This window comes from Typha latifolia, chromosome 2 (genome assembly GCF_019914945.1).
Source record: "Typha latifolia isolate L0001 chromosome 2, TyphaL0001v2, whole genome shotgun sequence".
Classification (NCBI taxonomy): Eukaryota; Viridiplantae; Streptophyta; class Magnoliopsida; order Poales; family Typhaceae; genus Typha; species Typha latifolia.
In genome coordinates this window covers 14,720,694-14,737,147 of record NC_133087.1, presented here as the reverse complement: position 1 = coordinate 14,737,147, position 16,454 = coordinate 14,720,694, and the positions used below count along the sequence as shown (strand labels likewise).

At 39.2% G+C, this 16,454-nt stretch overlaps 4 protein-coding genes across 4 annotated transcripts; 3 read left to right on the top strand and 1 right to left on the bottom strand.

Annotated features, from left to right (window-relative positions):
* Positions 1 to 58: 58 nt before the first annotated feature.
* LOC140782671 (large ribosomal subunit protein eL13z-like) lies at positions 59 to 3,455 on the bottom strand. The gene is made up of 6 exons (XM_073129367.1): positions 3,136 to 3,455; positions 2,800 to 2,897; positions 1,672 to 1,790; positions 1,370 to 1,503; positions 544 to 702; positions 59 to 428 (listed from the first exon to the last, which is right to left on the bottom strand). Exons 3-6 carry the CDS (start codon positions 1,778 to 1,780, stop codon positions 207 to 209), a joined length of 624 nt encoding a protein of 207 aa, XP_072985468.1. The 5' UTR covers positions 1,781 to 1,790; positions 2,800 to 2,897; positions 3,136 to 3,455; the 3' UTR covers positions 59 to 206.
* On the top strand, positions 3,215 to 5,638 carry LOC140782668 (probable polyamine transporter At1g31830). The gene is made up of 2 exons (XM_073129365.1): positions 3,215 to 3,391; positions 4,014 to 5,638. Exons 1-2 carry the CDS (start codon positions 3,215 to 3,217, stop codon positions 5,466 to 5,468), a joined length of 1,632 nt encoding a protein of 543 aa, XP_072985466.1. The 3' UTR covers positions 5,469 to 5,638.
* Positions 5,639 to 6,035: 397 nt separating this feature from the next.
* On the top strand, positions 6,036 to 11,455 carry LOC140782669 (uncharacterized). The gene is made up of 5 exons (XM_073129366.1): positions 6,036 to 6,554; positions 6,953 to 7,083; positions 9,840 to 9,965; positions 10,258 to 10,385; positions 10,873 to 11,455. The coding sequence occupies exons 1-5, from the start codon at positions 6,323 to 6,325 to the stop codon at positions 11,186 to 11,188; spliced, it is 933 nt and encodes a 310-aa protein (XP_072985467.1). The 5' UTR covers positions 6,036 to 6,322; the 3' UTR covers positions 11,189 to 11,455.
* Positions 11,456 to 12,330: 875 nt separating this feature from the next.
* Positions 12,331 to 16,442, top strand: LOC140781957 (uncharacterized). The gene is made up of 6 exons (XM_073128271.1): positions 12,331 to 12,461; positions 12,559 to 13,070; positions 13,427 to 13,458; positions 14,438 to 14,967; positions 15,228 to 15,314; positions 15,744 to 16,442. The coding sequence occupies exons 2-6, from the start codon at positions 12,590 to 12,592 to the stop codon at positions 16,315 to 16,317; spliced, it is 1,704 nt and encodes a 567-aa protein (XP_072984372.1). The 5' UTR covers positions 12,331 to 12,461; positions 12,559 to 12,589; the 3' UTR covers positions 16,318 to 16,442.
* Positions 16,443 to 16,454: the final 12 nt, after the last annotated feature.

Below are 16,454 nucleotides of genomic sequence, written 5' to 3'. Positions count from 1 at the left end.
GAAGAAACCCAGTAGTTCAAGTATCTTAGTTCCAGGCAAGAGAGCAGGAGCAAAGTAATAATTCAAATCAGCAGATTTGCTGCAATCTTTCAGTTGTACGGCAATAGTACATAGATAAACCAGGCACTCCATGAGTCAAAATTGAAGTCAAATTTTAACAAAAAGCACAGTGAAGAATGAAATAAGTGACACTGAGTGTGGTTTAATCATTTCTTCTCTTCCTTCTCCGCCTCAGCAGCCTTTTTCATCCTAGCACCTACTTGGCGCTTGTTCATTCGCTCAACACGAAGCTTGCCATAAGCCTTGAATGATTTCATCTCTTCTGTTACCTTCACAAGCTCAATGGATGGCTTCTCACGAACAATGGGCATGTATGGCCCCTGTATTTGACTTGCAGTTGCCAGCTCTTCCTGAGCAGAATCACCAGCCTGACAAGGAGTATGTTAGTAATACCTTTAGTTGACTTATAAATGCAAGTTTTAGATAACATACCTTAATCAACAAATTTCTTGACTTATATAAGTAAACATCAAAGTCCCTTACCTTGAACTTGCGTGCATGCCTTGGGAAGATGACTAATTTGGCCTTGTAAGTTTTAAGCCTTTGAATATTTGCTTGAAGACCCTCCAGGGAGCGATTCTTCCGGCGATGGTCAACCGCAATGCCTATGGTTGGGGCAAGCTTTTTTGGAATTCCTGCATCCTGCATATTTGAACCAATAAATGAGATACGCCAAGAAAAAGAAAGAGCACATCATCCCAGGGACCAAGCAAGCCAAAGAATATGAACAACCGTGAAGAAATAATGCAAACTAATGTAAACTCACACTGCCAAATAAAAGTATATTCAGCTTTTGCAATTAAAAGCTATTGTCATAACTATAGTGCGTGATTTCATAACCCATTCAGAATGTGTATAACCTTGCCTTAACAAATAACGATGATTGGCTTCAACTAACAAGTCATTCAAGCAAAAACATTGCATTTCATCATTAAAGGAGTTCTTCCAGCAACTCTCAGGCCAATTTGAAGAACAAAGAACTCACACTATGTAGAACATTAAAGAATAGAATATCACTCTATGAACTCGCTGCTTGAACAACCAATTTTATATATTTAATAATGTCCTAATGAAAAGTTACATCAAAGTGTTGAGTCGTAAGCAACTATGCATTCCTAACTTTCAATTGCAATCGTAGTCCATGCCAGTCGAAATCACATTGCTTAAATGCATAAAGTATTTGAGTATGATCTTTTATCCAAGTTCAAGAAAATCAGCTGATAAATATGATAGCATGATTGGCATCTAAGTTTTTTTCTTGATTACTAAGTCCAATCAAAATTCATCAAAGTAGATATCACCTACTTACCTTAAGCTCCTCTAATGTGAAACCCCTCCCTGCTCTAGATTTCATGTTGTACTTGAGGGTCTGGCATTGGACAATTGGACGAAGAGGTCCAGCAGTAGGACGTGGAAAAATCTTCACAGCCTTCTTTTGTCTAGCTGAGATAACAAAGTAAAATGCTTAATGATATAATTATCCATAAAATCCTAGATCCTAAGAGAATGAAGAGAAGAGGACAACAAAAAGTAATATCTAGATCCTAGAGTCCCAAGTTCAAAGCCCAATGCATAAAAGAAGCAACTTAATAGAAGGTCAAAGCAGCCTACCAATGCGTCGCCTAGTCTTCCGAGCTGGTTGGTTAAACCAAGTCCTGACATAATTCTGCCAGTGCTTCTTGAAGTGCCCATTTGGCACGACATTGTTATGTTTAACCATGACTTCTTATCTGCAGTTACAACAAAAATGAAATTAATCATTTAAGATTTATGATATATCTTTTGCAAACATTCTTCCTAATCTGGCATCTAAGCTTAAATCTAATTGAACTAAGTTCATTAGTCTCCTGAAAGATAAAGATAGTGTTATGTATCTCTCACCTCACAGTTCAGTCATTATCTGTTAATTTAAGGTACTACCACAAATACAAAGATGCGGAGTGCTTCCAATTGGACCCAAATATGGAGAAAACTAGGGCCAGCCTATGAAGGGTCTTATGATCATATATATATTATCATTTTTTTTATTATTTGTCCATTTGCAAAACCCGACGAAAAATTACAATGTGAAAACACTGCTAAGCAATTGTGGTATCATCAAGACTTTCTTCCAAGTTGATGCCTGGATAGGGACAGTGAGACAGCTAATGTTCTCTTGTGTTCCAGCATCCTTTGATGTTCAAATGCTCATCTTCCTTTAAGTACACAACACTCTTAATCAACCAAGAGTATGTAAGCATAAGATGGCAGGAAATTTGGACATACAGTAATGGACTTATATACTGTTATCAGGCAATCCTAATAACACTAGAGTAATGTAAAGATTTGCGTCACCTATCGAAATGCTAAACAAGTTTAATTTGTCCAAATTATCTATCAAAATACTCCACAATCATCTGCACTACAATCCTTAAGCAAATATCAAACCCAAAACCAAGCATCTGTCTAAGAGACATCCACATCCACAGACGCAGAAAAAGAAAACCAAAATCACAAATATAAAAAGCAACCCTTTGAAAAGCCCTTACATTTGATTAAAAAGATAACCTATCTACATATTTATCCCAATCCCAACGAATAACCTCGAGAAGATTCAAAATTATGAAGTCTCTCATGGACTACAACCTCTACTCCTGCTTCAAGTCCCAAATTACACAGGTAGAGATCGTAACACGAAATCCCTATAAACTAGATCTAAAATACATGGAGTGGCGAATCCAGAACATATAGATATCTTGCCTGAAATTTGCGTCCTCTCTCTGGGGTGGCCTGGCTCGGCTAGGATTTCCCCTTCTTCTCCCCGGCCGCAGGCGAAGAAGCAATGCACCTTTAAAACCCTAATTATAAATGGGCAGAATGGTTATGCGGAGCGGATGGAGATGGGGAGAGTGCGGGTATTCGGATCCGACCCATCTATCCGCATATAATGAGCCGTACAGTACGAGTGCGGGTATTGGGTTAAGTTATCTTTTGGATCCAGTGCGCGTATTTTGACTGAACTGGGACTGCTTACAGATTTATATACCCGAATTAACGGAGGAGTATCTATCGGAAAGGAAACAAGCGTCACTTTACCTCCTTGCCTTCATAAAACGCCTCGGATAACGAGAGTAATCCGATCCATTTTATCACGAGATAGTTCTCTGGTAATACAATGGACGGCCAGGATTGCCCTGAAAGCAGCGATTTATCCGAAAGGCTATCATCGCCTTCAGCGCCTCGTATCTCGCGCGAGGAAGCCGGGCGCGACGGAGGCGCGAACGTGGCCGCCGTCGAAGCTGCATCACGCGGTGGTCAGGCAAGCACGACGGATTCAAAGATAGGCCAAGAGGTAAGCCGGTGACAACTACTCTCGTCATGGTATTAATTGAGATCTTAATTAGGATTTCGTCTCCAAAACAAGATGGGAAAGGAACTGGATTGAAATGGATTTCGTCTTCCAAATAGTGAGGGTTAAACGAGTAAATTCCCCATGTCTACAAGTATCATCTATTTGTTGAGTGGATTATAATGTATACTCTTGACACACAATAATGCAACATTTCATAGCAAAATCTAGAAGCGACGTGGGCTTAAACAGAGGTAGTAAGACACTCGACCTATATAATTAGTACAAAATATTTAATGCGTTCGTGTACGATGGTTCGATAACTTGTGCTTGATTCGGAGTCTAAATCAAGCCAAAGCAGGAGCAGCTCAATATTTTCCCATGCCTCCAATTTGGCAATCCAGGTGTAGCCATCGCAGGGAACCTTCAGTGTAACGTGTCACGCAATAAATTTCTATGCTCCACCCGACCAAAAGGACTGATACGCCCTTCTCTTTCGTTCCCAGCCTCTTGAGTGATTGATGAGAGAAAATATCCTGAGATCTAATGATGAGAATCCCCCACCACCACCCCCACTGGTATTCTTTGATCTAATCTCATGCCCAAGATGCAATTTTGCATGCAGAATGAATCCAACAACGAGGCATCTCCCACTCCAATGGGCGAGCAAGGGGATTCAAACCACCATGGCCTCCTTCCTGAAGCGTCGCCAAGATTGGAAAACCTCAACAAGGTCTCGATCATACCGTTAATATTCCTCATCTTCTACGAGGTCTCCGGCGGCCCATTTGGCATAGAAGACAGCGTTCAAGCAGCCGGACCTTTCCTCGCAATCCTCGGATTCGTAGTCTTCCCTCTCATCTGGAGCATTCCGGAAGCACTAATCACGGCCGAGATGGGCACCATGTTCCCCGAGGATGGCGGCTACGTGGTCTGGGTCTCCTCTGCTCTCGGCCCTTACTGGGGATTCCAGCAAGGTTGGATGAAATGGCTAAGTGGCGTGATCGACAACGCCCTGTACCCGGTTCTCTTCTTGGACTACCTCAAGTCCGGCGTACCGGCGTTGGGGGCCGGCGCGCCTAGGACTTTCGCAGTATTGGGCTTGACGGCGGCTTTGACTTACATGAACTACAGGGGGTTGACCATTGTCGGATGGCTTGCCGTTTGCCTCGGGGTCTTCTCCATACTGCCTTTCGTCGTCATGGGGCTCATCGCGATTCCAAGGCTCCGGCCGGCGAGGTGGATTGCAGTTGATCTACGCAGCGTTGATTGGAATCTATACTTGAATACACTCTTCTGGAATCTCAACTACTGGGATTCGATTAGTACTTTGGCAGGGGAAGTCGAGAATCCAACGAAGACTCTTCCAAAGGCGCTCTTTTACGCCGTGATCTTGGTCGTGGTGGGATACTTGTACCCCCTCCTCGCAGGGACGGGAGCTATTCCGCTTGAGAGGGAGCTCTGGACTGATGGGTACTTCTCCGACATTGCCAAAATTCTCGGCGGCGTCTGGTTGATGGTGTGGGTGCAGGCGGCATCCGCACTGTCCAACATGGGAATGTTCGTCGCAGAGATGAGCAGCGACTCATACCAACTTCTCGGCATGGCGGAGCACGGGATGCTGCCGGAGTTCTTCAGCAAGAGATCGCGGCACGGGACGCCGCTCGCCGGGATCTTGTTCTCGGCTTGCGGCGTGGTGATCCTGTCATGGATGAGCTTCCAAGAGATCGTTGCGGCGGAGAATTTCCTCTACTGTTTCGGAATGCTGTTAGAGTTTATAGCATTCATAAGACTAAGGATCAAGTACCCGCGCGCGCCGCGGCCGTATAAGGTTCCTCTGGGCACAATTGGATTGCTCCTGATGCTCATGCCTCCGACGGCGTTGATCGTCGTCGTTCTCGCGCTGTCTTCGCTTAAAGTTATGGTAGTGAGCTTTGCAGCCATGGCCATTGGACTAATTCTGCACCCTTGCCTCAAGCATGTGGAGAAGAAGAGGTGGCTGAGATTTTCTATAAGATCCAACCTTCCGGATATTTTAGCAACTGAGAATGGCAGTGCTGCTGAGACTTTGGTGGCGTAGTTCAATTTCGTAGCCGGTTAGTGTTTAATAATGTGCAGCTCTATTTGGTTCTTCCTGGATGGATGGAAGAAGTCCCAGTGTTATTAGGGAGATCACAAACATAACGTTTGGTGGTAGATCTTAATGTTCTTATCAGTTTGTTTCTTAATCATGAAACTTATTCAATTGCAGGGATTTGCCTTCATCTCCATCTACTTTCTGAGCCAAAGTTTCAGCGAAACATTGAAATAACCATCCTAATTTCGGTCACTTTAAGCTCAATTTAAGGCTTTAAATTTTACTACAACTCCTTACAAAAGTTTTACTTTTAATTGCTTTAATAGTATTATTATTATTAATAATTCTCCCTTTGAAGATACTATTTGTAGCTTAATAGATGAGCCGTAATTTAAATTTATCACGGTTCGTTAATTGAAGGATTTAACCAATTGTCTCATCTAATATATTGCATATGACTAGCTTCGTTATCAAACTTATAATTAGTTTATAATATAATGTATAAATATCAGTTTGGAAAAGTAAAAGATTTCAAATGCAAAATTCCAACCTAACTAACGTTTGCCCTTTGACCCTTGGCCTTGGGACTGGGACTTTCTCCGTCGGTCCAGGCGTCCAGGTAATAGATAGCATTTATTCCTTCGTTATCCCGCCAGTTACTTATACCTCCAAAAAAAAGAAAATAGAAAGAAAAAAAAATCCTCCTCCCTGTTCTCTTGTCTAAGCTAATCCCTTCTCCTTTTCCCCCTTTCCACTCTCCAAATCTTGAATCGTACCTACAATTAAAGTTCATCGATCGGAGGTGGGAGTGGAGATCCACCTCTACCTCCATGGATTCCCGGTAGGATCTCTGCCGTATGGATCCCTCGGACGCCTCGAAGGGAGGCGAACGGGGAGGTGGAGGAGCAGAGGGCAAGAGCGAGAGGAGAGCTTCCAGGGTCTTGATCCCTTGTTGCCTAAGTGTCGCCTTCTCCGCTGCTGCTTACTTCTTGTTCTCGTTCTTGTTCGGGTTGCTAGCCTTGGCGATCGGCAATCTCTCGGCCTCCACTGCCGTCTCCGTGTCATCCACTTGTAGAATCGTTTCTAGCAGTGAGTAATCGATTCTCGTTTCTTTTATTTCTGTATGTCTCGAATCTTTTATTTCTTATTTGTTATCGTTGAAATTAGTTGATTGAATAAGCTTATGTAAGTAATGTCAGTGGTAAACTGCTGCTGATTTGCTATTCATTTTCTCTCTTCCCTTCTCTCCCCTTGCTGATTTGCTGATTTGCTATCTTTGTGTTCTTTTGGCCGTGTAAGCAATTAAACCTTGGATTAATTTTACAATTATTTATCTTTTTTGATGTAGCATCATGTCATTGTTTTTCTCTGACAAAGAGTTAATAAGCTGACAAGTAGTTTTTAATTCCAGGATCTTTTTTTTTTTTTTTTTTTTTTGCCTAGTACTGTCGCGTTGGAATTTCGATTTAATGCTGGTGATTTTGCAGGTGTAGATCTTAGGTCGTCCAAAGTTTGTGAACTTGGTCTACTGAACTATAAAGCTAAGCATGTATTCTACCCTTTGGAGAGCAGAAGATTTCAATGTCGTGATGACTACTATTGGGCTTCAGTCTTTCAGGTGAATAATTATATTGTACATTTCTTGCCAAGATGGAACTTTCAATATGTACTATTAACTAAGTTACATTAGTAAAGAAAATTCTAGTTTTCTGCTTATGAGGCTATTGAATAAATTTGCATGTGTAAACATTTCAGTCCAGAAACTGAAATGGCTCTATGGAATGAATCGTCCTTTGATTGTGTTAAATGACCTCTGAAAGTTCAAAAGCGATAATACTCTGAATAAATTGAATGGCTTAAGGATTTGCCAATATTCTTGCTTTATTTGTGTAGTTCACTTGAATATTATGTAAACGGAACTTTAAAATCTTCAAACTAATGTTAATTAGTGCCAAATTTGAATTTTGGCAGTACAAACATGAGTTTGACAGGGCCTCTATTTTCTGAGGTCTTTAAGAGAGTAGATTTTTGCCCCACTTGAAACTGTATTTACCAGGGAAGTTGATGGCTGAATTATGGTTAGTCTTTAAGGCCTTGTTTGAATGCTGGTTAATGAATTCCTTATTCTAGATTAAGGAACACTACTATATATTAGTAACCAAAAATCAAATTATCCCTACTCTAGATTAAAAATATTATTTATGCTAGTTTGAATTTTATTCCACACATAAGCCCAACTATAAATTTTTACTCTTGATTTGACTAAAGTTATTTTATATGTCAAGTCAAAGATTCTTTCTTCTTTCTCCTATCACCCACCTATTTCATTCCAAAATTATGATTAAAATTGAGTCGAAAATTTGAGCTGCAACTTTTCACCCCAAAGTAATTTTCATGTCAAATAAGCATTTTATCAAGTATGCATTGCTACCTAGTGGGAATTACTTTTGAGCGGGAAATATGATTATATTGAGCAAAAAATTTTGGTTTCAGAGAATGATTGGCTAAAGTAGCTTTTCTTCCCAGAGTAATTTTCATGCTAAGTATGCATTGCATACCTAGAAGTATCACATGTTAATTTCCACTATTTAAGCTAGAATAAGTAATAATTTGAATTTATATGTCGAATAAAAAGTAATTCCCACTAACAAGGGGATTTGACTCAATTCACAAAAGACGAGCAATTCACACTTCCTATTTCTACTTTTAGCTCAAATCTTTTATGTCACATAAAAGATAATTATTGTAATCACTATTCTAGTTGACGATCAAACACCCTATTTTTCTAATTCATATGAAAGGTACAATTATAATAAGAAAAGAGAATAATTAAACTAGATTTTCCCTTAACCGGCAAGCAAATGCCACCTAAAATTTTGGATAAATGCATTTTCATGGAAAGACAACCAAGTGAAAAATATCTGAATCTCTTTGGTATGCATATTTTCATGAATATAATTTTGGACCTACTGCGTATGTTTGACATATTGTCCTTTTGTGATCGAGGGACTATAATTGAGACTAAGATTTTGTAGATAACAATTGCAGAGGTGTGCCATTTGTTCCTAAAATTCTTCCCATTTATTTTCCCATTCAATTCAGGTACTGGTATCTTCTCTTTTTCTTTTTTTTTGTTGCCATATCACATTGAGACTACCACGCTGGCGTACTACATCTCTTTGATGCTGAGGTCTCTTGCAACTCACTGTAGCAATGTAAGCTTGTTAAGTATTAACTAAGTCAAAGTCTAGTATGAGCAATGACCAGTGTGGTAAGTTTTAAGAAGCTCAAACATATTACGCATATCTTGCTAATATTGTCCAAGTAGAAGCTTAGATAAATTTCAAAGAAAGAAGTCTGATGCGTTTTAGGTTAAATCTGAGTCTGTAAATTTATCTTTTATTGCCAATCATGGAGGATATAATATTCTTGATCATTTTATTTTTATCTTTTTCAATCTAAATGGGATCAAAATGCTCATGATTAAAGAACTAAAGGCAAAATAGGTAGTAATCTGGAGTCTAGAAATATTATTGAGAGCATGAAGTTTGGCAATCAATAGATTAGTTGGTTGAAATTCCATGAAGTGCTTATCTGATATATTCATTGAGTTACTGACTTATGTGGAAGAAATTTTTTGCAAAGACAAAAATTTTGGATGAGTTAAAGTTTGTGTTGAAAAAAATGTTTGTTTACTAAAAATCAAGTGTAACATGAGAAATGGGTATGCCAAGTGCGGCTTGTCTGATCAGCATATCAAAAAACTTATGCAATGACAAAAGTTTTGGATGCTTTGAAGTAATCAACATGAAAGGGGGAAATAGTCGCCGCAAGCGGAGAATGTGATTCAGATTTGTGATGGGCTAGGACAGACCAAATTTTTAGCATTTCCATGGACGGCATGGAATTGGGAAAATGGAGTTTGTAGACGATGTAGTTTGCACAAATGACAGAAAGGGTTCAGTAAGGGATTATTTGTTGTAAACATGGATTTATCGGTTATAACTTATAACTATGATTTTGGCTCTGTATTTGTCCTCATATGTTGCTTGAATCAAGTCATCAACTACTTTTGATGGTTGATAGGGTGTCTAGGCTGTAAACATGGATTTATCAGTTATAACTATGATTTTGTTTCTGTATTTGTCATCATATGTTGTTTGAATCAAGTCATCAACTACTTTTGATGGTTGGTAGGTTTGTTGGGACCTCGCCCCCCTAACTATTATAGCATGTCGCTTATATTTCATCCAATATATGTTTTGCAGGACCTCGTCTGTGTCATTTGTATTATATCCTATATATATTTTGCAGGACCTCGTCCGCCTAGCTTATAGCATGTCACTTATATTTGATCCAATATATATTTTGCAGGTGGAATACAAAGAGTATTTTTCTGGTCAAATGTTTCATGCAGTTGCAGAGGCTCCAAAAGAGGCCTTACCTCATGATTGCAGACCTGATTTTGGCACTGCATGGACAATGAGATTGAAGTTCAAGGTACAATTTTTTCATGAAATGCTACTTAAAATATATCCCCTTAATAGTTTATGTTACTTCTCAGCTACTGACCTTGTAACTTAATGTACAAAAGATTCACTGGTATACTACAGCCTACACTTCCTTTAAAATCCTAGGATCCAGTCTCTTAAATTGAAATATATGGAATTTGGTGTTCTCTGCATGCCTTAAAATTTTATCGATCTGTTCAATTTGTTTTCTTTTTTAATGGTCTAATATCTTTTGTGCCCTCTGATTTAAGCTTTTTGTTTTGATATTCTTATCTCCTTAGGTCAATGAAACCTACAAATGCAGATATGCATTAGGAAGTCGCAATGCTGACATTTATTCAGATGACCTTTTCAATTGCCAAGCAAAAGAGCCTTCTGCTGCAGAGATGATCAAAAGAATTTTTATTCTGTGAGTATCTCAGTCTTCATTTGTCCGTTCAAATCTAATCACAGTAAGTCTGATCATTAACAGTACCTGTTGGCAGGAAGCCATATATAAGTCTAATCATATTTTGGCATGTGATACATGGCAGGAAGCATCATAGCGAGAATTGATTGAATCAAAGATTCTAATCTATTATCTATATAAGTTTGTTTATTCTCTTTGAATAATAGTTTATTGAGCAGGCAAATTGTCCACTTGTGGGTAACCAATAATTTTGATGATATAAATCACAATTTGAATCTGTATGGTGGGCCTGAGCTCCTATTTCATCTTAAGTGATTAAATTTGAGAAGCTGCGGAGCTGGAAAATTACCTATTTATTTGTTAGATAAACCACATTTCTCTTACTGGTGTATATTTCATTATCTTGCTTCTATCTTTAACTGTCATACCACTCTTAAGTTATCATGTCACTCATTCTCCCGAACAATGTTTAATTATGGTTTAACAGGTTCAAAAGATCCAATCCATTTGAGAGAGTAAGTTGTAGACGCGTGGTGTATATGGTGGCAGGGATTGTGTCAGGTATGTTGGCTGCCATGTGCTTCGTCATCTTAATCAAAAGCCTTCAGGGCTTATTCCGTGCTGCTGCCAGAGTGTGGGATGCAAAGAAGTACCAGAACACAATCTTCTTGATACAGTTCAGACGAGCTTGTCTTCTCATTGCTTATTTCTCTGCCGTAGGCTGGCTAACTTTGCAGTATGGAAAGATGATTGGTTTAAAGCAGCTCTTCTTGGACTCAAGACTCAGAGAGAGGATCATATAATAAGCTTATTACTCATGCAATTTCTCATGTAATATTAGTGTATATTTGCAATGCTGGTTGTGATTTAGGAAATCAAATTTTGGTGAAATGAGCTGCATTGCTGATGTGATTGCCAAATTTGGACCAATCATGCTGAAAATGGTAAATCACATGTACAAATAAATGTCCTAAAGCAGATTTTTTTGTCCCCTCAAATGTATTATGAACTGGATTTGCAAAAGTTTCGGTTCACATGTAAATATCAATATCTTTTCAGTGCTTCCATTATCTTCTTTCTGGACTGCTACACAGTTGAAAGTTAATTCCTCTTTTGATCTCTCAATTTTCAATTTTTAAATATCCTTTCTCTTCTACTAAACTGTTTTTATTCATGTGTACTTCTGTGTATAGTACTATAGTGCCAAGTTGGTTTCTTTGCTTTTAAATAACTGGTCACAGACTATTAGCAGGTAGTTTCTTAACGGCCCTCACAATTGTCTAATAAATATTGCATATTGCTTAGTTTTACTAATTGTCTAAAGGACAAATTAGTAATTCCTCAAGATGGGTATTTGTGAAAATTCGTTTTGGTACCGTAAGAATGGTAGTACAACAGTGGCAAAAGATGGCGAGAGTGTAAAACCTCTTGCAACTTATCATCATCAGAGGGATAGGGAACTGTACAAGTAAGGAGTATGATTAGCAGGTGAAGCTTTTGGTTTATATCTTTTAGTGGCAAGAGTGCTAGGAAAATTTACATAGAAAATTATAAGAGCACCACCTTGCAAGCTAGTTGATGTTGTTCAGCTTATAGTCTATAAGCTCATATCAACTAAAGTTTAAAATAAATTCAATACTTACCTCTAATTTATCTCTATGCATCTATCAACCAAAATTGAATGATGTTTTAGAAAATCAATCAAAAATACTTAGATGCTACATAAATCAAGACAAACTTCACATTTACAAGCCAACTTCCTATCTATTTAGAAGATATGCAATTCTTTAAGTTTTGAGACTACTAAACCTGTTGGTCAAGTAATATATGTAAACTGATCATCTTATTGCATTTTGATATGTATTTAACCATCAGAATATGAAATTAACCCAATTCTTAAAAATGATGGACAGCTAATATTTCTTGTCATGCTTGCCCACTCTCATGTTTGCAGGCTATGACTTCCCATTATCAAGACCAGGTCAAAATTTTAGATACGAAGACCTTAGAACTTCAATCACACACCATAAGGCCTCCAACTCCCCCAAAAGCATTGACATAGAAATCCCAAGTAAGGTAAGCCTCCAATTCCCCTTTTCTTTAGCTTCCATTAAAATTTATTCTTAGTCAATCTTCCAATATCTATCTATCTATCTTGTAATCATCTTTGCAGCGACAATTCCGCCGTCAGTCATCACATCAAGATGGGAGATGCATCACCTCAACAACCACCGGTACATATCCAAGCAAACGCCGCCCTTCATCGTTCAGGTTGGAATGCCAACAAACACGACGTGCTTCTCGTCGTCGCCACTCTAATCACCGCACTGTCGTACCAGCTGGGCACTAACATTCCCGGCGGTTACTGGCAAGACGACAATGCCGGGCATCTCGCCGGTGACCCGATAATGCGAGACAAGCACCGGAGGAGGTATTGGCTCTTCATGGCCGCGAGCTGGACGGGCTTCGGCAGCTCTATGTTGATGACGCTGTGCTTGCTTACTCGAGTTCCGGTTGCTTCCCGGCGGATCCGGTGGCCTTTTGTGGTCGCCTACTCCAGCCTCGTGCTGACGTTTATCACGTCGCAGCCTCGGACTTCGCTGTTGATGGACATCGGGATCTGGGTCGGTGTCCTCGTCATCCTATATCTTGGTACCAAACTTTGCCATAGAGATAACTTATGTTGTACTTCGTGTGCTTAATTTAGTTGGCTTTAAAGTTTAAACCCATGAGCTCCTCCTCTTCTTCTTAGTTTGTTCTCGCTTCCTTGCTTTATTGGAATAAATTTGTAACGAATAAATGATCTAATTATTGTTGATTTCCCTCTGTTAATTAATTGGACGGGGTTTAGTCACTAAAGGACATCATGAGAGCTTTTTGAAGGAATCTTGAACATACTTTAAATTGGAGGAATTTTTAGATTACACCCTATATTAATAGTTGTATAATTGACACCCTGTCCCTGAGGTATTTATAATTTGACTCTTTTATTTTTCTTAATCTATAGGAAGAATCGTTTGCATTTAAATAACTGGTCACAGGTTTGAAGAGTTATCAGAAGATAGAATTTTGGGTATATAATAATTTGTCCTTAAAAATAATATAAAAGGTAAATATTAAATTATCCTCATGTGATCATGTTTAAAATCTTTCGTTTATTATACTTTAATATAAAATTATTAATTTCTTTAGTCCAAACTTAATAAAAAACTTACAAATTTATCCGATTTTAATCTAAACCATGATGCAAAACTTTTCTCTGCCTTCTCCTTCCACTAATTATTTTTTTTTAAAACTTTTAAGGTGGTGAAAATGTAACTTTCCCTAAAAATTACTATTTAGAAAACTTTGATATTTTACTTGGGAAATCCATAGTTAAACACTATGACAAATTATGATACAAGTTATTCATAAATACTACTAGTGCTTTAGTGGTAATATGATCACAGGTCTGAAGTGTAAATTACCCTACAAATTATAAGCTATATACCATTTATACAACTTTGATGGTAAATGCATCAGGAGGTCATGTAGTTGGGGGAATCCAGAATTAAATACTAAGTTGCATAATTAAACCCAATTCTTGAAGAAAAAATCAACAGCCAAAATATTTCTTATCATACCATTATCAGCCCACTCTCTTGGTTGTGTGATCTGTAACTTGCCAGCCCAAGCTAAGACCAGGTCTAAACTTGAAGACAATGATTAATTGATCAAACTAATCCAAATCTAGTTCTCTTTACGCCGTTGACGAAGACTTCAAACTGCTTAGCAAAAGGATTAAAAGTATGATAACACTATATAGATATATAATCCGAATCTTTCTTTTTATAAGGAAAAGGTTTTGGAATCTTCCGAGGCTATCGTTTTCCAAGTGGGAAAGATGGTGCTACCATGAAGCTTCATTGTGTATCTTAATTTCAATCTAGACGGCTAGACCCTCACTGAGTAACTTCTATGTATATGTACTTCTTCTCGGCCTTCAATTAGGGACTATCACAGCTCAAAGATCATTCTTCTTAATTCAATATCGATCGATCTCTTAATTGCAGCATAAATTTTTGCGCCAAATGTCATACTCGGAGAAGCACGACATGGAGAAGAAGAAACAGGCATCACCGGAAGCTCTGCAAGCAAATGCCAACGGCGGTTGGAGTGACAACGATCACGACGTCCTTCTCGTCATCGCGACTCTGATCACGGCGCTGTCGTACCAACTGGGCACCAACATCCCTGGCGGATTCTGGCAAGACGACAACGCGGGGCATATCGCCGGGGACCCGATAATGCGAGACAAGCACAGGAAGAGGTATTGGCTCTTCATGGCGGGGAGCTGGACGGGCTTCGGCAGCTCCATGCTGATGACGTTGTGCTTGCTTACCAAAGTTCCGGTCGAATCGCGCCGGGTCCGGCTGTCGTTCGTCGTCTCCTACTCGAGCCTCGTGCTGACGTTCGTCACGTCGCAGCCTCGGACTTCGTTGCTGATGGACATCGGGATCTGGGTCGGCGTTCTCGTCTTCCTCTACGTTGGTTCCAAACACTGCCATAAGACTCGTTTGTGTTGTATTACTTGTCAGAAATAGTTAGATTTAGGACATCGTGCTCTGTTTTCTTCTAGATTTGTGTGTGTTTTTTTTTCTTCTTCTAAAAAAATCGTTAATGATTAGATTCCGATCGATGTCTTTGTAACGAATGAATCATTCTTGATTCGCTACTATGGTCTATAGAAAGCATTCTTATTTTTGTACAATTTTTTCTTTTAAAAAAGAAAAGATTCAAAATCTTCCCCTATGAATTGGAATGGTCCAACTCTTGTGAAATTTTATTTTCTGGATGTATAAGTTCCCTTGTTATGAAACCAACTCGAGCCATTTATGAATCTTTTGAATTAGAAAGAATTGAGATTAGAGCATTCGCTGTTCATAACTCGTAAACCTGATGGTTCTTGTTTAAGCCACGAATCTATCATTACCTTTGCTTGCCTTCAACCCAAATAGAGATTCCTTCTATTGTTAAACATAATTTCTAATTTATCAATTCAACAACAAATCATGGCCCAATCATATCCATATGCACCGATCACAAGCTTTTAACTTTCTTTTTTTCCTTTTTATTAGAAGAACTCAAGCTAGCTCAAGTTATGGACCTACAAAAAAGTATTGTTCTATTATCTTCTCTGAAGTAAAGTTCTATGCTCTCCTGAAAGACTTTCTACGAACTTATATAAGCCCCACATCATATCTCCACAGTCCTTCGAAGAGTAAGAAGAGGAATGGTGAGCCTCAAATTTTCTTCTTAATTCGATATTAATTTTGTTAAAAGTTTAAGTTATCAAATAACATACTTGCGTCGCTCTTAAAAAGAAATGTCTGAATGCGCCAAGCAATGCTGCGGGGAGATCAGCATCAAAATCGACGGTGATTCTCCGGCGAAGAGGAGCCGTTACACCGGGTGGGAGGGCAACGACAAGAACATACTCCTCGTAGTTGCGACTCTAATCACAACTCTACTCTACCAACTGGGCACCAACATCCCAGGAGGGTTCTGGCAAGCGGACGACAGCCAAAATGGATACCAGGCAGGGGACCCCGTGATGCGAGACAAGCATAAGAAGAGGTACTGGCTCTTCATGTCTTCCAGTTGGATCGGATTCGGCAGCTCGATGCTGCTGACGTTGTGCCTGCTCACCGGCGTCCCGGCGAACTCGCGCCGGATCAAGTCGTTGTTCATCGTCTCCTACTCGAGTCTAGTGCTCAGCTTCATCACGTCGCAGGCGGGGACTTTTCTCGTGATGGACTTCGGGATTTGGATCGGCGTCTTGTTCTTCCTTTGGGCGGTTGTCAAGTGGTCGGGTCTGGAGTGTTGGAAGCATCCAAAGAAATTCTTCAAATCGTTGTGTAACACAAATGACTGCAATTCTGGAAATCAATAAGTGGTTCAACTTATTTTTTTTCTTTCTTTGGAGGGGATAACTTTGGAATCTGTACCTAGGTTTGTAAGATTAGATCCCAACAGTTCTGGGCTCGAATAAATGGTTCTCTATTATCATCTTTTATATATATATGCAAT